The sequence below is a fragment of the Molothrus aeneus genome, chromosome 5 (assembly GCF_037042795.1).
Source record: "Molothrus aeneus isolate 106 chromosome 5, BPBGC_Maene_1.0, whole genome shotgun sequence".
In the NCBI taxonomy this organism is placed as follows: domain Eukaryota; kingdom Metazoa; phylum Chordata; class Aves; order Passeriformes; family Icteridae; genus Molothrus; species Molothrus aeneus.
Window position 1 is genome coordinate 3,734,694 of NC_089650.1, and position 20,000 is coordinate 3,754,693.

The following is a 20,000-nucleotide window of genomic DNA, read 5'->3' on the forward strand; positions in this document are numbered from 1 at the left end:
TTAAAGAAAGTCAGGGAAAGTCAACATCAAAGCAGGTCAGGGAAGGTCAAGGAAAGGTCAAGGTTCAAGAGAAGGTCAGAGAAGGACAAAGAAAGTCAGAGAAAGTCAGAGAAGGCCAAGGAAAATCAGGGAAGGTTGAAAAAGGTCAGGGAAAGTCAAAGAATGTCAAAGAAGTTCAGGAAAAGTCAAAGCAGGTCAAAGAAGATCAAAGAAGGTCAGAAAAGGTACGAAGGGGACAAAGAAGATCAGGGAAGGTCAGGATAGGTCAGAGAAAGTTGAAGAAGGTCAGGAAAAGTCAATGAAGGTGCAGCAAGTCAGGGAAGGTCCAAGAAGGTCAATAAAGGACAAAGAAGTTCAAGAAAGGTCAAAAGAGGTCATATGAGATCAGGGAACATCAGGGAAAGTCGAAGAAGGTCCTGAAGTGGGAAGGTAGATGCCATTCCAGGGCTGGTTGTGATGCTGCCTTATGATCAGAAACAATGGAAAGACATTGACTCAGCATAAAAAAAGCTCTTTTTCAGAGTGATTTCTTTAACACCGCACACAAGACTTTGTTACATACCCGTCTTTTCTCATTGCACTGAGTGAGCATAACGATAATTTGTGATTTTTGCTGGAGAATCATCTTCCAAAAATCATTCCTAGTTTCTGGCAGTGGTCCTTGGGTAGCAATGTATTCCTGGGGTGAATTATAACCCTAAAAGACAAAGAGATGGGTCCTGCTTACTAATATGCTTCAGAAGATGTATTTTTCTTTTTTTTTAGCTTGCCCAAGTTCAATTTGTACTTCTAAAAGTGATTTTTAATATAAAGAAATTATTTTTTTGTATTTATTTTGTGATGACAGCTTTTGCTAGATTTTGATGCTCCCGAAGTATAAGCAATCTAAAATGCAGAAGATTAAGCTGTTACCACAGGAACCATTTGTCCAGAGAGCAAAACAGGCAACATGAAAAAAGCAGGTAATACCTAAGAACCCTAAGAGAAAGTTGCAGCTTGTTCCAGATTATGTAACTTTAGGGTTTGTTTAGTTATAGGCACAAAACCAGTTACAGACACCCAGTCTGCTCATCCCAAGCAGTGCCTGTGGTGATTTTTAGTCACTGGTGTCAATGGAACAGGATTATAGACATGTGTTTATGTCACGAGGCCTTAAAATAATAAAATATTAATTAGATTTCTGATTAAAATAATAGAGAAGATGATAAGTCAATGCATTAACAGATGCTAAGATGCTTCATTTGCATGTATTCCCTTTACTATACCTATCAACGTGATTTTAGTTGGAAAAATTCCTTTCTCCTCTCCAAAATCAAAAGACTGTTATTAGGACTATAATGAAAGACCACAGAATGACCCTTTTGGCATCTGCTATAACCATATTTGCTGAGATTGTATCATCAAAACTGCATTTGGAAAGTAACTTTATATTCCTAGCAAGAGCAAAAAATACATCCAAAACACAGCATGATCCCATGCAAATTGGGCAATATCTGTGCCACCACTGTACATGGATCATAAAATTATTTGTGATTTGGGAGCACTTTCCACAAATGGCTTCCTCCAGACATCTCTGCAAACGAGCTCAATCCCAGTTTTTTTTTGCACTACACAGAATTTGCTGTCTGTTCTGCATGGGCTGTGTCTGACCCAAGTGATAAATCCCTGTTAGCACAGGGGTAGATCACCCCTGGTTTCTGTGTTTGGAGGCAGTGGAGCACTGATTATCAGAAAAAGAACAGCATTACCATCATGTGTTTATCCCAGTTTCCATGGTCAGCACTGTGCTAGAAGCAGAACTAAAGATATGCAAAGCAGAACTGAACATCTGAGAGGGGCTGCTGCTTAAGATCCTGTCCCCCTGTGACAGAAGTTTCCTGTGCTCTACATCCTGGGAGGTTTTTTGTTCCTGATTTTTGCAGTGTGAGTGCCCAGGTTCATGTCCTGGACACAGAGAAGCCAAGCACAGACACTTGGCTCAACACTGCACACTTGGGCAATGCCAAAGTGACAGAAGTGGCTCCAGTGACTCATCCAAGAGCTCCTCCTTTCTCCATAACGCTGGCTCAGCTCTCTCCAGCACAGCCACAGTCAGCCCTAGCTACAGCCAGACTGCAAAAATGCTCATTTCTCTGTGAAAGGTCTCTTCCTAAAGGGCTGCAGTGGTTCCCTGCCTCCTCTCCACGCAGAGAAGCCCAGGGAATTCCTGCTCTCCAGCCCTCACTGAGCCACAGCACAGAGGTACCAGAGGGGCAAACCCTTGTGCCATGGCAGGGATAAGCCTGAGTGACTGCACAAGCTCAGGGGAGAGCAGAGAGAGCTGATGAGCTTTCAGCCAACCCCCAGTCAAAATATTTGCCTACAGCTCTATGTACACTGTAATTATCCTGGAACCGTGGGTGCTACCCCTGGTAAGTGGCTGCTCTCTGCCAGGTGGAGGGAGGAGCAGGGGAAGCACCAGGGAAGAGGCAGAAAGCAGAAGTTATCTCCACACACCATCTGGGCTGTGTGCATTTTGTGCATTTGGAGCGTCTGCTTCAGCCCTTTTCTTCCATGTGCAGTAGAAATCTAGAAAAATTCCTCATTTGAACATTTATGTTTCCCCTCGCTATCTTAAAAGGCCACTGAATCATTTTAACATTTCCTGTTCATTTCCCTACCAGTTCAATCAAAGTCTCACAGAGATTCACAGCTACTGCAGCAAAATTTGCCAAAACCCTTCCCTACACCCCTTTTTATCTTTTCTTTGGGTTTGGGTTTTTTTTTTGTTTTGTTTTGTTTTGTTTTTTTTTTGGTGCTTGTTCCCTGTAGGCAAAATATTTGGAAGCTGAAGCTGAGGGAGATGCTGAGAGCATGACTGAGCTTCCAGGAAATGCTGTGCTATTTTCAAGGGGCCCAGCTCTGCCTGGTGTGCAGGACACTGAGCTCTATACTCACAGGGATGTAGTTGGCATTGATGTAGTCAGAGCCCTCCTCTTCATTCATTGAGACTAAGCGGACACGACTGAAATCATCTGTAAAAGGAAACAGAAATTAGGAAAAAATCACCTCTCAAATATGGCACTCATCTCCAGCTAGGTAAAATTTAAATTAGTCCTATAGGAATGGCCAAAAATAATCTATTAAAAAATAGAAAATTCTTGTATTGACTAAGAGAGCTATGTTTGCTTCAGCAAACATGGACACAGCATCACTAGTGTTCTGCAAACAACCCCTCCAAGTGCTGTCTCTTTGGGCTCCCTTAGGCTTCATTAAAATCATAAGAGAAATACAGTAACACTACTCAGCAGCATAAAAAACCTTGTGTTTCTCACCTCCAAGCTCTTGCCATGATAAACATTTCCAGGAAGCTACATCTATTCAAAGCTAACATAAAAACATCCCTGGTTCTGTGTAAGAGCAGGATTGTAGAACAGGCTTTTATGAGCCTTAGAAAAATCTCCTGATTCTCCAATTTTCTTATTGGAGCTCTTCTTTCCCTCTCTAGGGATTTCAGCAGGATTTAGTGTGTTGTACTTACATGGCAGGATATTTGTGTAGCGATTCTTGCAGCGATTCATGGGGAGATCAGCAGCAAAGTGGGGGATGTCCAGCCCAATCAGCTTTAGCTCCTGAGACAACAGAAAGGAAAATGCCAAAGTCAGCCTCAAAAACGCTCAGAGAATAACCCCTCGTGATCACTTGTGGCAGGTAGCAGACAGAAAACACTCATAAATCACTTTATAAGTTGACAGCAGGATGACAGATTGCCTTTTTTTGATGAGTTGGGCTCCAAGCAGCTGGAGAGCAGTGCCGGGGTTTCTCCTCCTGATGTTGCCATCCCACTGCTGCCATCCCAAAGCTGGGACTCAGCATTGCTCCTCTCTACCCACACTCACTGTCAAACCAAAAATCCTGTCAAACCAGGGGCTGGCTAAGTTATTTCTGTGGTGGTCATCTGCCCCCCTTACAGAGGCTTCTTGAAATCCTCAAGTGGCTTTTAGTCCTGGGGAAGATCTTTTAGTCATCATCTTCAGTAGTTACATGTATTTGCACAGGGGAATTTGCTGTCAAGAAGGAATCATGGAAACACCCTGAGAGTCCTCCCCACTGCTTTCCATCTTTGAGAAACAGCCCCAGGATAGGGGATGGGGTTTAGTTTTATACTACTAAACTGACTTTAAATTTTGAGTAATTAAGACACGGAACCTGAACTTGTCATAGAGAAATCTCCTTGCTCTTATAGAGATTTCTGATGCTACTTCCCGATTTCAGTGCTTCCTCTCAAATTAAGGACATTAAACAAATAAAATAAAGCCATTAAAATCCCAAATTCAATTCAGGTTGCCAGCATGCCCTAAACTTAAAGCAAGTGTGGTTTTTTTTGACAGTTAACTCAGATTGAATGTGAGGAGCCACTCCAATCAGCTCAATAAATGCAGGATTTAACAACACCAAGCTCCACTTCTAAATTCTGCAGAGGAGGAAGTGAAGCTGGCCCACCCAGCAACAGCTCAGATCAACCAACACAGAGCACACAGGAGCACACCATGCAGCCTTAACATCTTGAAAAAGCTGCTCTGGGCATGTAGCAGAGGGCAGAATACTCAGAGATTTACCTCAAATTGCAGAGAAAATTTATAATCTGAGTCTTTGGCCATATCCTTGATGTATCCATCAAAATCATCCAGCTGGACAGGGCTTTAAAAGAAAAATACAGAGAAATTAGGTTAAAAACAAATCTGATTTTTGTAGCACTTTTCATTTCTTTCCCCCAGAATACTTTCAAGTCATAAATATCTATTTGCAGCTGTTAATGCTAGAGAGAAATAAGGACAAACCTTGTGGTTCAGGGCCACAACATGTATTACATTTTGTGTATTACATTTTGGATGCCACTGCCCTGACTACTTTCTCTGCTGGCTTTGACAACTACACACATTTGTAATTATGAGTCCAACCCTCTTCCCAGAGAGATGGTGGCTAAAAAAAGGTGGTCTATAACTATACAAAACCATGGAGAGCTTCAGTAAGTAGGAATTTGCCTTGATTTAATGTCTCCCCTCTTTCCACACGTTTTTTTGCCAGGTGAGATCTATCTGTTAGTCAGGCACAGCCCCTGAACATAACACAGAAATAATTAGGCTGATGCTGTGAGTAACAAAACACAGGTAAACAGCTCCCCTCACCTAATTATCATACTCTAATTTACAAGCTACTGGAGCATGTACACAGTAATCTTCTAATTTACTTGGAGGCAATATGCCCAAAGGAACCTGTCTTATCACCACTTAATTACTCCTGTTTACCCGCTAGCATTAATGATCTGATGTTCTAGCAACAACTGTAATGAGAGCCCCATGTCAACAAGGGAAATGTCACGGCAAACAAATGCATCCCAGATTTTTCACCATTTGCAGTTTTTAACTAAGGATAAGCTCTGCTGAAATCACTAAGTTGGATAATTGATCTTTTCCCTGCTGACTAATTTTGTATGTTTTACTACAATCTGTTGAGCAGAATTGTTTTTGTCCAATTTGTGTTTGTTTTCTGCTTTCAGGTATCTCCCTTGGGATATGTCTATCAAGAAGTTTTCTGCATTTGTAAATGAAATACCACTATGCCATATACTCCATAATGCCTATTTAGTCTAAGACTTATTCTTTCAAATATCAAAGAAGTTACATACTTGGTCAGCTTTCTCTTCTTTAATCCATTTTTACTCCTGAAAAAAAAAAGGAAGTGTTTTTAATTCATACTTATGAATTAAGCAGTTCATTAAACACTTGTACAACCTTTATTCAAACACAGCACTGATTTAAAAATGTGTATTTTTTCATCATACTAGGGAGGAGACTGGGGACAATAATTTAAAATAATTTTAAGCTGATAGCAAGATTTCTGTTGAGTCCAGTGAGATGCACATCCCATTCTGTGGCTCTGAGAATGACCTGCCATTGGAAAGGAAAATCTGTGCCCAGAAAAAGCCATGGGTCCCCTACAAATCCTGACCCATTGGCTCTGGGTGGGCTGGGGCTGAGTCCCCAGGATCCGAGCCTAGCTAAGCTTGGAAAATTGGATGTCAATACTGGAGAGCATCTGGGAATAAGAAGCATCTGTTGGGTAAAGAGACAAGAACACCACTGGCAAATTCAGGAAAAGGTGAAGGAAAAAAGAAAGGGCCTGTCTCATAACCTGCTTATGATGATACATGAAGACAATGGCAAATATCCTACTGACCTCAGCAGGACTCAAGCTTAAACCTTAGATCATTTAATTGACTTTAAACAGCTGGAGATAATTGTGCCAGTCATGTTCAACAATGAGTTATGGCTGATGGAATTCACTAGCCACAGTTGTGAGCAGGTTTCTGAGTATGCTAAGCAGTAAAACCCAAAGGATTGGACTTAAGCACTGCCCTACACCAGCTACCACGGGGATTTTTGGAGGGGGGTGGACTTTTGGAGGGGGGTGGATTTTTGGAGGGGGGTGTGTGTTCATTTTGTTGTTGCCAAAAAGAAGTTAAGCAACAATAAAATTAAATAGACAAAGCAAGCACCCTGGAAGTACTTGGCTAGAGGTCTAAAAACACCGATCTCCATTCAATCAGCCACAGAACTCAAATAGATCCTTGCTCACTCAGAAGGAATTTTAGTAGTGTCAGTTTTTAATTCCTGAGCATTAAACAATATCAGTTCTTTTTTCACATTATAAGGATGCTATTTTTAATTTCATGGTGATATGAAAATTATGTCTAGATCATTTTGTTCACTGCTTCAATTAGGAAATTAAAGGACAAGACTTTTAAATTCTAAATAATGAAATTATACAGAGTATATTTATTTTTCTACCTTGTTAAGTTTAGAAGCTCCATTAAAAACAAATAAAGGGCTACTTTCCAAAATTAAATTTTACAAAATATTCAGTTTCTGGAGCAGCCACAACCTGTAGTAATTTTGTTATTGTGTCAAAGTACATTTCCATTTAGATGAGGAGCTTTGCCTGCAGAATTAGCAAGAGCTATGGTAATACCAGCTTTGTATTAATGTGGAGATTAAATATTATAAACCTCTTCAGCCTATCATGTTATCTTTACATTCATATGTACTGAACACCTAAACTAATAGTATTTATTTTCCATCTTCAAAGATTTTTTTTCCAGTGAACTCTTAACATTAATTCCACTAAATTTTTCAACACACCTCTATCCCCTGTGACTATTGCAAACCTTTTAATGTCAGGCACATAAGAATTAATTTGAAAAGAAAAAAAAAATAGCTAAATGCTCTTTATGATGGGAATGCTTCTAAGAACGCTTCTCCAAGGAACACTTCAAGAGGCAATAAAACAAATGATTGACAAACATTTCTCAGCAAGAATTTTGTGTGCTTTGATAGTCTCAAGAGGCCTTTGTTTCTTACCATTGCAATTGTTTCCTGAACATTCATAAATGTTTTAAACCAGCTTATGTGCAAAACAAAAACCTTTGAAACATTAGCTGGTGTTTCATCTGTTATTCCATTTAGTCTACATATTAAAATACAAAGAGAGGGATTAATCTCATCTCATTCCATTTCAGCTCCTGTAAACTTAATCATCTAGACTGAAACAGGTAGATTGATTGAAGGGGAAACCTCTGAAGAAAGATAGGCATCTGGAGAGGTGAATGAATGAATAATAAAAGAAAAAAAGCGGTGGGACAAAAGATGATAACATTTCTGCAGCAGTGCCATTCACAGTGGCCGCTCTGGGCTTTCTGACCAACTAAGAGAGCTCAGTGTGACTTCCAAAATAATCACCTGCTTGCCTGACCTGATGCTTCAGGTTTTAGCTCTTATGTTTTTCAGATTCTGTGCTGCTTTAGTATGCAGTTCTGAGCTTCACATTACGGGATAGTGAGCTCTCTGCACAGAGCAGGGAGACAAAACAATTCCTTCTCTAGCTGGGGACCAAGGACAAATGATCCAAATCTCAGGCCCAAGAGCACAAACACCGTGGGCTGGAGAGAGAAAAACAAGCAGGGTGGGACTGCATGGGCTAAAGCTGGAATGGGACAATGAACTGCAAGATGCAAATGGAGCAGAACTGATCCAAGGGAGACCCCGGGAGCACTCGTGCATTTTGGGACCATTTTGGTTCATCTTGGGTGCAGCCCTGGCTGGGCTCTTGTGCTGCCCAAGGTGGATCCATTGAGGAAATCCTTTTAATAAATTCCTGCTTTATTCTTTAGCTCTGTCCAGCCTCTGCTCTAGGGCAGCCTGCACAAGGCATCAGACCCTCCACCTCTGCAGCTTGAGAGTTAGCTGAGTTTACACCACACGAGCTCCAAGAATATAATGTAACATAATATAACATAATATAACATAATATAACATAACATAATATATAATAACATTGGAGAGGTGGGGAATACCCTCACGTGGCTCCTCAGTGAGGTGTGTGTGGAGAACACACTTTTGCTTTCCTGACAGAAGAAATGGACCTTTCTTTACTTACATTTCAAGGCGCACTGAAAATTTGGATGGGTTTTTCTACAGACCCACTCAAGGAAAATCAGTCTCAAAATTCCCTCTGCTGAAGATGTTGATGTCTGCCTACCAGGGCTTTGGTGCCTCATGGTAAGACCAGGAAAATGCTAGGGAAATAAAATCTTAACCTCAGGACCACCTTTTTTGTAAAACCCTAAAACTTGGACCCGAGGGCATCAGGAACTTAAGTTTCTTAAGTTTATATTAATTAGGCAATTTTGGGTCATAGTCAATTATAATTATTTGTTAAATGGTTTGTAAAACAATTCTGGTTCTAAGAAGAGGAATGACGTTGTTAGGTATTTTCAAGAAAACAATCAGGTGTTTACTAAATCCTTATAAATTATTTACAGACTATATATTAAACATACCCACATACACAATGAGATGTGCACACAGGGAACCTATTTTTACTCTTTGGGACTTCTAGTTGTATTCATTCTCAGCTTTTTTTCAAAAGCAAAACTTTTACTGACATCAGGAGGGCATAAGAGCACCTTTAAAAAACAAATGTATTTGACATCACACACCAAACAGGTGGGGCACAGTCAAGCAGTTTTAGTAATAGAACAGCAGCAGCAGAAGTCAGTGCCAGGCAATGAACATGTAAATAACCAGGACAGAAGAAGCCAGGACTTATCACGAAGCAGCAAAAATTGCAAAGACAGCAATGAGATGGATATGATGACCACTGTCAGATTAGCTTTTTAATACCAAAATGGGTTGGAGAATAAGCAGACAAACCAGATGAAGTAGGGTAGCAAATACTTTGATACCCACATCCTCGCCAGTCCATGTTCCAGTGCAAAATTTTATCTCCAAAAGCTTTGACCCATTTGAGAACAAAGGTACCACACATTTTTCATGTCATAGAAATTCACATTGCTTACACATTGCATATGGAAAAACAAGTAAATCACTTACCAAGGATTAACATAAAATGCCAAAAGATAATCAGTCCAAAGGCATGAGGGTAGCAGAGTTAGGAAAGCAAATACACTTCTACGCCTGTGAGCATTAATAAATAACATACATAAAGATGAAAAAGTGAGGAGAGTTAGTAAGACAAACAGAAATCAGGAGATCAGCAAATTCTATTTTAAAAATCAACTAAACTCATCAATCCTACTTCTTACTTACTTCCTAAAAAATTATTAGCATCCCTAGAATTTTTCCTCCTCAACCTGAAGGACTTTCAGCTATCCAATACAAAATTCTATGTGGTTAAAATAATTATGTCTTATCATATTGATTCAGGCCTGTTATTCCTAATTTTCAGAGAATAAAGTGGGTAGGAAAACATCATTAACAGATTTCCAGCCATTGCATTGGTAGTATTAAGCCTACTTTCAATGTTTTGAGATATTCAGTACTGATATGGTTTGTTTTTATCACATACTTTATCTCCCACGTTTGTTCCTGCAAGTGATCCTGGGGATAGCAGATCTATATCAGAGATAAATTCAGATGCTTCCAACATCTCTTAATACCCTCTATTGAGTCAGATTTCTCAAGGCATCCCTATAATACTTTGCAGAGTGCTTTAAATTATTTCCTATGTTTTCATCTAAACAGTTCTTGAACAGTTCTTCTAATTCTATCTACAGCAGATTTTACTATGGCTAAAGGAAATATGAGTACAAAATCATTCTAAACTTCTGTACTTGCAAGCTGTTTACCAGGTTCTGTGTGCATTAATTCAGGAAACCCTGTTCTATCTATTGGTGAAATGGGCTTCAGGTATTTTGCAAATAAGAAAAACTCATAGAACTTAAAAAAACTTGACTCCAGTTAAAGGTTTGGTTTTTTTTTTTTTAGTCAAGTACACCCTTCATGGTGTTTTTTCCCCATCAGAAAATCTGCTGCCTTAAAAGTGATACCACCCTTCTGCAGCTGTTCTAAAGAGGAAACACAAAGTTAAATTTCCTTGTTCAGTACCCTTGGCTCTTATGAAGTTGGTAGACACTCTGTTTTCCCTGATAAATAAGTCATGTCAAATTGAATCATCTCTAATCTCAATCTTCCAGCCAGTGAGGAAATCTTCTGCCCATGCAGTGAAAACTCCAAGTTATGCTTTAATGAGTTTTGCTGCTGCAGAGGAAATGGGCAGTGCAGTTTCTGCAGGGCACCTGCCCCAGGCTTTGTAGGATTTGTGTGGCTCAGCCAGAGGCAGGAGCCCTTCCTGGTCAATCATGCACCCCAACAACTGCAGAATCAGACTGTGGCATTCACATCCTCTGAACAGAGAGAGAGATAATTCTCTCTCCCAGTTTTTTTCCTGGAGAAGCACAGAGAGAAGAAAACAATTCTTATCTCTACTTGCTGCTCCTGTTTTTTTTGCACATGTAGAATGTGTTAGGAAGATTTCGTACCTGAAGGGATTTGGCAATTGGATTGTGGTGATGGTTATTTATATTAATTAACCAATCACTCAAAGCTGTGTCCTGACTCTCAGGAGACAGTCAAGAGTTTTCTTTACTATGTAATTTAGTATAGTATAGTATAATGTAATATAATATAGTTTTAATAAAGCATTTTTTCAGAATTCTGAGTCAATAGAGTCAGATGCCAATCATTCACTGTGTTGGGGTCACCCTGATTTGATATTAGACCCTTAAGGTTTATTTGTTGTTTGAGTTTCTGTGGGGCTGGACTGAGGATGAAATTTGGTTTTCCATGTACAGGTCTCTGGTGCCACAGAGGTTTCCATTAGGCTCTGGAGAGAGAAGTGATGATGTTGCTGGAATACTTCTCCTTCCTTTGAGTAACTCCACATAAGGCTTTTACTTCCTCTTGCCTGCAGAGGCAGAGGAATTATTCAAGCCTGGGCTTATTTTATTGGCAATCCTCACAAGAATTTTCCACACTTTATCAAATCACTGGCTAACATACTTGCAAACTGATTTATATTCACAAACTAGGAGCTCTGACAGCTAAAGCAATTTATTTTATTCAACATATGAAAAATGTGTAATTGCCTAATAAATACAATACTGTTTTTTTCTGCAATCATGTAGTCCTTCACATCCTGCTCAGGCATACAGAACAACTTAATTAAAAGGAGGAGATGCAGAGATTGCTGAAACCCTGAAAAGTCAGCTGAGCTTCCCTTAGGAATTAGTGGATATGCCCATGGCTCCCTGACTGGACCCCTGGGATGAGCCAATCCTTCTCTCTGTTTTTAGGGCTGCATTTCCCACCTGGCTGCCTTCATGGATTGTGAATCTGCTCTTGACATTAGACAACAGAGGCACACAAAACAACTCTCAGAGAAATAAGGACTGTAAAATAAGGACACACTGCCTTTAGTTACAAAAAGTTTGTGGAGATATTAAGCAGGAATGCTTTCCTCAGTTTATATTTTATAACTTAATTTATGTATACATATATGCATACACACACACACACACACACACATATATGCTAAATCAAGAAGAACCCTCACTTTCACATCCAAACCTATTAATTCCCTTCCCATTAAAAAAGAAAAAAGAGCCTTTTATGGTTTTATTAACATCTGTTGCTAGTTCAGTAATTTCATTCAAGCTTGGCTATTTAATTAACATGAGTGTTTGATCTTCTGACTTTTTTGCCATTAATATAGCCCAAGCAAGAGAAGCTGAGGGATGGTTTCATTTGTACTGCACACAGCTGGCTGCTATTAAAGCTAAACCAAGCAAGTGAAGCTTGTTTAATATCCAGTTAATTAGCAGCACAGTGAGATATTGACAAGATTTGCTGGGCTTGTTAGTTCAGTTTGCAGCTTATTAGCAAAAGGCTTGTGGTGGTGCAGTGTCAATCCAGTTAATCCCAGCCTGGCTGGCAGGCTGTGTCCTGTGAGGTCATGGAAAGCAGTTCCCTGTGCACCAACTTTTCTTTCCAACTTCTCAGCTGTCAGCAGAGCTGACCATGGGTGTAAAGGCACGTTTTTTCTCCTGACCTACTGGAATGGGGCTGATGTCATCCTTTTAAGTGTCTGTGCTTGGACTTGCCTTGGAAGAGAAGAGGTTTTTGCAGAGCTTGCTAACAACAGAACAGAAAACCTTGGCTCTGTCATTACCATTTATTTGATTATCAAAATAGGGATGATTATGAAAATAGGGGTGGAAGATTCACACTGCCATTCAGGTGGTTCTCAGAGCCTTTTACTTCTATAAAAGCTAATCTTACAGATTTTCTTTGTTCAAATACTTCAGCTGATGGTGACAGGGATGATTTACAGTCCATATCAGTGCCTGCAATTCTTGCAGGTGATTTTCTAGACTAGCAAGATATATTTAGGTGGGTTTCTTTGTTGTTTTTTTCAACAGCACTGAACATTAAGCTACAGTATATATTTGAGTTGGCTTGTCCTTGTCTTGTAACATAAGGAAATATTTATTAAAGGCACTGTATGAAGACTATTGGTAATTAGTTATCTACAAATAAGCTTACTCCTGGATGCAAATACATGGAAGTGCTAATGAATTTATAGATCAAGTTTCTACAGTAGTGTTATTTTAGGAAATAGGTCTGTAAGAGAAAGGGAAAAAAAATCCTCCCCAAACACATCTATGCAACTTGGCTGACATGCAGATACATCACTGCCTACTAAAAATAGCAGGTGACAGAATGCATGTCTTCAGTGATCATTCAAGAAATAAAATACATTCAAGGGATAAAATACAAAATTAACAAGCCTAGTGGTTTTATCCTAAAGAGGGACAGCAATGACATAAAAAATAAGCACTATAAGATTACAGATAACATTTGCCAAAAAACAGAGATGGGAAAGAAAACATAAGCTTTGCTTCAAACACTCACCAGTTATAGGGGAGCTTTCCATCTCTCTCCAAAGATGCAAAATTCACAAAGGTCCCAGCCCCACACTCCCTGTTCCAGGAAGACCATTAGGTAAAGAGTTACTATTTTTGGATTCACAACACTTGCAAAGAATTTGATTTAACAGAGATTTAACTACTCTTGGAGTTGCAGGGAAGTGCTGAACACTCACATCTGTGACTAGGTCTGAGATAATCTGTAATGAGCATAACTAGAACCCCTTAATGTGATTAATAAATTAAACCAATAAATGTTTAACACCATCTGAGATCAAATTGCCTCAAAATGCTTCAAAAGAATGAAATTCTCAAATAGACCTTATCTTCTGTCCAGATTTGTGCTTTCCATAGCATGGCACTGGCCTCAGTGCACAGGTTCAATATTTCTATACTAAATAGTCATTGTTTCTACCCTAAGGAGAAGTTGTTTAATTTTATCCTTTTTACAGGATAATTATAGGTAATTTTGAGTCATGAAAATAACTGTAGGGAAAAGAAAAAAAAATCCTGAATAACATTCTAGTAGTGTTTTTATCACAAGCCCATTATTTTCAGCTATGAATTATAAACTAACTCGATTATTTTCTTGATTTAAGCAAACAATTGCTTGCAGCTTCTTTCTGGATTTATTTTTTTAAAATTTCCTTCTGGGATGTTTATCTTCTGTGGCTAGAAGCAGTGATGAAGAGAAAAAGCTTTGGGCTGGCTGCTCAGTAATTAAATAGAAAAGATTTAATTTAGCTGGGAATTTCAGAGCAAATTACATGCAAAACGAACAAACTATATAATGTTTTCTTAAAAAGATAACTTGAAACATATGTGTGATGTGGTCATCTATTGCATGGAATACATAGACAAGACACAACACACAAAATGCAGCTTCTACTAGGTAGTTAAGCACAAGATTTTTTACATAAGTTTTTTTTTACATGAAATAGTTTCCTTTCTTGACACAGTACAGTAAATTAATATAAAATATATTATATAGATTATAAAAGGACAAAGACGCTGTGGCACCTTCAAAACTAATAGGTAAACCAATTTTATAAATATATATATATACACACACACAGAGAATATATAGGGTTTGGGGAAACCTCCACAGCTCACAGAGGCCAGAACAACCCCCATTAAAGTGAACTGTTATCTTACTGCAGGTAAGATTGCCTTGAAAAGGAAATTGAATTTCAATATTCAGGAACAGATGATTGGTGCAGACTGGCACATGGTGAGAGAGAGACCTTCTAGAAAATGTTATCTTATGGTATGGAAAAAAATCTCCTGTTCCAAACCATATCAAAGACTTGCAAAGAACCTTGATGTCCTGCTCATGCCCATTTGCCTCAGATCCTAATTATCATTAAAGTCCCTGACAAAACCCTTCTGTAATATGGGATTGCACTTATGGACTCAATCCTCCATGGCTCAAAATAAGACAAAGCTTGAATCTTGTCAGTCAGGTCAGGAGTGAAAATAGATACAAGGAGAGGATGTTTTCAACAGCAGCAAAACAACTCTTTTGGAGATACCTTGTTCACAAGCACCTCAAGCAGCACCCACACAAAAGCATTCTCAGCTGAAACTATTGTCATGATGTTACCGAGTGTCTGGTTAGAGTTTTTCTTTGGGTTTTTTTTGTTTGTTTGGTTTGGTTTTGGGGTTGTTTGGTGGTTTTTTGTTTGGTTTTTTTTTTTTTTTGGTGTGGTTTTTCTTGGGATTTTTTAGTTTTTTGGCTTTTTTTGGGTTTTTGTTTCTGGTGGGTTTTTTTGTAATTATCATAAATCTGGACTTACCTTGCCATTTGTAGGTGTTTTCTCCTGAGGACAACAAGAGTGACCAGCAGCAGCCCAATCAGGAGGATGCTGAGGATGGCCAGCACAGAGATTACCACGACATTGGGGTTCATCTCAGTGACTGTACATACAGAAAACTGCTCTCAGTTATTCAGTTCAGAAGCATTGACATTTTTCCCTGGTTTTGTTTTTCACTGAGTTTTGATAATGCTATTTTCTTAAACTTATCTCAAAGAACCTGGAGTGTTAGAGAGAGAAAAATCTACCACAGGAGATAAGGGGAGAGTTTGAGCAGCTATTGCTCTTAGAAAATTTCTTTGGGGAAATGCCTTCACCCTGGCATTTTTGTTAAACTTTAACATGTTCTGATTTATTATTTTTTTCCTCTTTAGCTGACATTTATAACACAAGGGAAAACGGTGAATGTAATGCAAAATACAGATATTCATCATCATCTATGTCTCCAAAGCACATTTCCACTCTGAAGTTGTTCTTCAACAATAATCAATGTTTTTTCTGACCCAGAAGCAAAATAATAAACTGAGAATTTGCAACATACTGGGTGGAAATTGCTTAATTACTCTGGAAAATGACATGCCCAGGGATCCTCCCTCAGGAGCCTTTTGGCTGTGACTGCTAAGGATCCTGCAGAGACCTTTCTTCTCTCTTGCTTCTTTACTGAATGCAGGAAGCCTTAACAGCTTATGAATGTGATTTTCCTCTCGTTTGGGCTTGGCTGAGAAAACATTTTTCTCCATAAATATCATCAAGCAGTTGATGTTAGTATTGACACCACAGACTCCATCCCTGATTTCTAAAACCCAGTCCAGAACTGAGCCCCTAGTTTATATTTTCCAAGTGGGGCCTTTTCTAAGGGCTTCCCAAAGCTTCTCCCCCATCCCATCAACACCTGGCACCCTTTTGATGACACAAACAACCCCTGGGGTCAGCATTACAAAGAGCAGCTTTAAAAAGCAAGGGGAAATGTGGCATTCACACTCTCTGAAAAATCCCTTTGCCCAGGGTTTTTCTCCTGGGAAGCTGAGAAGTCTCAGAGAAAAATGAAAAAAAATTATCTCATTTGCTTCTCCCCTGTTTTGCTCATGTGGAATGTGTTTGGAGATTGTTTCATTGGTTTCATGTGAATTGTTTTGATTCTTTGGCCAATCAGTGCTGAGCTGTGTCGGGGCTCTGAAGAGAGTCACAAGTTTTCATTACTATCTTTTTAGCCTTCTGTCTGTATCCTTTCTGTATTCTTTAGTATAGTTTAGTATGGCATTCTTTAATATAATACAGTATCATAAAATAATAAATTAGCCTTCTGAGAACATGGAGTCAGAGTCATCATTCCTTCCTTTATCTGGGGGAATGCAAATACAACAGGGGAACAGATGTAGCTGGATGAGGAAGAAGAAGAAAGCAGGGAAGTGCTGCTTACCCATGGTGGAAACTGCAATGAAGGTGGGGATGCTGGGGCTGTTGTGGCTGAAGGTGGTCACGCTGCAGTTGTAGGAAGTGGCAGGGGTCAGGCTGGAAATGGTCACAACGTGTGAGGAGACAGTGACAGGTTCCTGCAGACACAGGGAAAATCACACAGGAGTTCGTCTCTCCCATAAATGCCAGAGCACAAATCAGTGTTTCGTGTATCTGACAGGTAAAGCCAGATCTGGTGGAAGAAATCAGAGCTTTGAAACACAGGAAAGGGAACCAGGGACTGCCCTTGACAGCAGGCAGATAGCCTGGCAGAAAAGGGGAGGAACAGGGGTGAATGCAGCTGCAAGAACACCCCAGAGCACTCCAGGGACCTCAGAGCCTTTTGGGGAGAAGGACACGTGCCCAGAGTGGGTTAATCAGGCATATGAGTGGTAGGGGAAAGCACTGAGACCTCCAGGACATCCCAGAGGTGGAGACAGCTCCTGAGTTCTGGTTTCTAAGCCACACAGGTAGGAGGAAAACCAAGTTATTTTTATTCAAAGAACAACCAAGGTAGTCACAACCTCTGCCACGACTGAAATCACAATTCTGGTTTGAATGCCTGAAATCTCTGCCTCTGAGGCAGTTCCTCTGGGTGTGGAGACCTGTGAGCACTTTTGAGTAGCCAAGGTATAAAACAAAGCTAGAGCAAAGTCTTTGGTAATAATTATAATCAAACACCCTACACCTCAGTTTTTCTAGCTGGCAGAAACTACATAACACATTTATACAATGTGTTAATTACTATGACCCTTGTGAGCCCTTTTGTGGACTTTAAATGCTGTTAGAGCAAGAGAAAACAAATACAGCAAGAACAAAACATGAGTTAAAGAAAGAGTTCCTTAAGGCCCTCTGTTTTCTGGACTGTCCAGCAGAACCATGGGTGGGTAACACTTGTAAAAACAGGGACACTGAGCCAGTGGTTTAGAAGGGAGAAAAGGAGAAGCTTTATGAATGAACCCCCTCCAGATGGGGAATGCAAGGTGCTGTAACAGGTCCCAAGCACCAGATATTTCCAAGAGCCTGTTGTAGCCATGGCTAATCCTAAACTCCTATTGCAGAGCAATTCTGAGGTACATTGTGCAGATGAAATTACATGAGTGTAAAAGGAGGAGACTTTTATTGCCTGAGCTGAAAGGAGGAGCCACATTTTGGCAATTGGACTTGGTTGCATGTTTCCATTTTCCCCTCTGGGAAATTTAAATTAGTCAACTCAAGTCCAAGATGTTCGAAATCAGAAAGCTGCTGCTTTTCATTTCACTGATTTAAAGATGTAGGGAAGGGACAAAAATGCTCATGTAACTAGCATGGAAAATCACAAAGAATTTTCACCAGCCTACTTGGAAAGCATCCCTTTTTACAGTTCAGAAAGGAGCCCTTCCCAGTTTTTCATGGAGACAGAAAAGAGAGTGATGAATCTAATGAGGAGTGAGCTGACAATCTCTGCATTATCCAGTGCCAGATGTTCCTGTCAACAATGAGACAGCCACTGAAGCATCTGCCAGATGAAGCAGTCTTTTCCTCGTGTTCTTAAAACAGATCTGCTCTGAACTGAAGTTGCAAATCCTCTGGTACTTTCCTTGCCTGATCCCATCACTATTTTGAATCTCTGGTAAGTGATGATAATGACTTTACTGCCACCATCATATTTTCTGAAAAATCTCTTTGCTCAGGATTTTCTCCTGAGAAGCTGAGAAGTCTCAGACAAAAAGGAAAACAATATTATCTCATTTGCTTCTCCTGTGTTTGGATGCTTTGGAATGTGTTTGGACATTGTTTACCCACAGGTGATTGTTTCATTGGTTTCATGTGAATTCTTTTCACTCAATGGCCAACTGGGGCCAAGCTGTGTTGGGACTCTGGAAGGAGTCACAAGTTTTCATTATTATCTTTTAGCTTTCTGTAAGTATCCTTTCTGTATTCTTTAGTATAGTTTACTGTAGTATTCTTTAATATAATATAGTATCTTAAAATAATAAATTAGCCTTCTGAGAACATGGAGTCAGATTCATCATTCCTCCCTTCATCTGGGAACACAAATACGAGACTTCAGGACTTTGCTATTCAGCATGAAAAAGCAGAAATCTAGAGGTGGAATCTAAATGATCCAAAAGATTAAAGTGCATATAAGCATTTTTTCTTCCTTTAGTCATTGTCTGTCTCAATTTTAAAGAATATTAAATAATTCAGGCTGATCTTCCATAGGATTTAAGAGTGTACAGGTCTTTTCCATGTGTTAATCAGTAGTTTAAGTAGGTAATTTTTCACTTCTTTCTCAATGATTCCCCATTATGTGTCACAGTGCATGTGAGAATAATGTTTTGTGGCATGTAATCACAGTGATTCATTATACCATCAAGCTCAAGCACCAAGTAAACCTCACATGATGCACAGCATTGAATGCCAAAGAATTAAAACTACTACTGCTCTCTGTATTTCACTGAACAGCATTACCCATTTAAATACTTTATATTTAAATTGGCTGCTGAGCACAGCTACCTGACTGGACAGAGAGAAAAGGAGGTTCATATGTGAGGCTCAGGAAGTGGGTCTTGAAGAATATACCCTGAAGTAAAAATAATTTAAAATGCATGAGGAGCAGCCACATTTGCATAAAGGTACTCTTGGAATAGCAAGGAAGCTCTGTGAACTTCAGTCAACAGATCTCAAAACCAGGAATAAAGTACTCCAGAAATTACATAATGTATCAGAAATCTTATGGCATTTAATATGTCTATTTTCCCCATTCCTTATGAAGCTACCTGACCAATTTTCCCTTCTTGTTCATTGGCATTCCCTTAGTTTTGTGGCCTGTTAGGTTTTGCACAGTGCATCAGAGCCATTTCCACATGAAGCCAATTCCACTGGCACTGTTGGATGCACGCAATTTCTCTCCAACTAGTCATATAACCTCATCAATAAGACAGAGGCCAACCTTCATGTTGCAAAAACAATGAAAATATTTTAGTATTTGAAGCATAGCTTTAGTAGTTTAGCTTTTAAAAGTTTAATTCTGGGATGAAGAGTGGACACCAAAGAAGAGACAGGTACCTGGGCTTTTGTTTCCTGGCCAGATCCAGCCTGCTGGCAGTAAACTTCAAAGAAATCAGCTACTCCTTCTTCCACCCACAGCAGAGTCACAGAGGTCTGAGTCTTGTTGACAGCAAACAGTGATTTTGGAGGAGCTGGTTCTGGTGTAAGAGAAAAATCTCCTTTCATTAAGCTTATCTTAAAGTTTCCAGACAACTGAGAAAAATGAAAAAATTGAAAGCAATGCCTGATGCCCTGCTATCTTTCATGTCCTTCAGATAAAGTCTACCAATGTAAATCCTCTCATGGTGACAAACTACCCCTGTAAAATGGGAAGATGATGAAGTGTGTTGGTTTTTCTTCTCTATTTAAACCGT

The 20,000-nt window shown here is 39.5% G+C and overlaps 1 protein-coding gene across 2 annotated transcripts in view; it reads right to left on the reverse strand.

Annotated features, from left to right (window-relative positions):
* Nucleotides 1-20,000, reverse strand: part of PTPRO (protein tyrosine phosphatase receptor type O) — a 148,131-nt gene that overhangs the window by 9,728 nt on the left and 118,403 nt on the right. The window contains exons 13-22 of one of the 2 annotated variants that reach the window (XM_066549772.1): nucleotides 19,645-19,784; nucleotides 16,559-16,691; nucleotides 15,121-15,241; nucleotides 13,311-13,379; nucleotides 9,432-9,515; nucleotides 5,669-5,704; nucleotides 4,599-4,680; nucleotides 3,521-3,611; nucleotides 2,938-3,014; nucleotides 563-697 (exon numbers count right to left, since the gene is read on the reverse strand). In XM_066549772.1, coding sequence (XP_066405869.1) covers nucleotides 563-697; nucleotides 2,938-3,014; nucleotides 3,521-3,611; nucleotides 4,599-4,680; nucleotides 5,669-5,704; nucleotides 9,432-9,515; nucleotides 13,311-13,379; nucleotides 15,121-15,241; nucleotides 16,559-16,691; nucleotides 19,645-19,784 — 968 coding nt within the window. The remainder of the gene's footprint in view (nucleotides 1-562; nucleotides 698-2,937; nucleotides 3,015-3,520; nucleotides 3,612-4,598; nucleotides 4,681-5,668; nucleotides 5,705-9,431; nucleotides 9,516-13,310; nucleotides 13,380-15,120; nucleotides 15,242-16,558; nucleotides 16,692-19,644; nucleotides 19,785-20,000) is intronic. The other variant, XM_066549773.1, reaches the window with a different exon arrangement.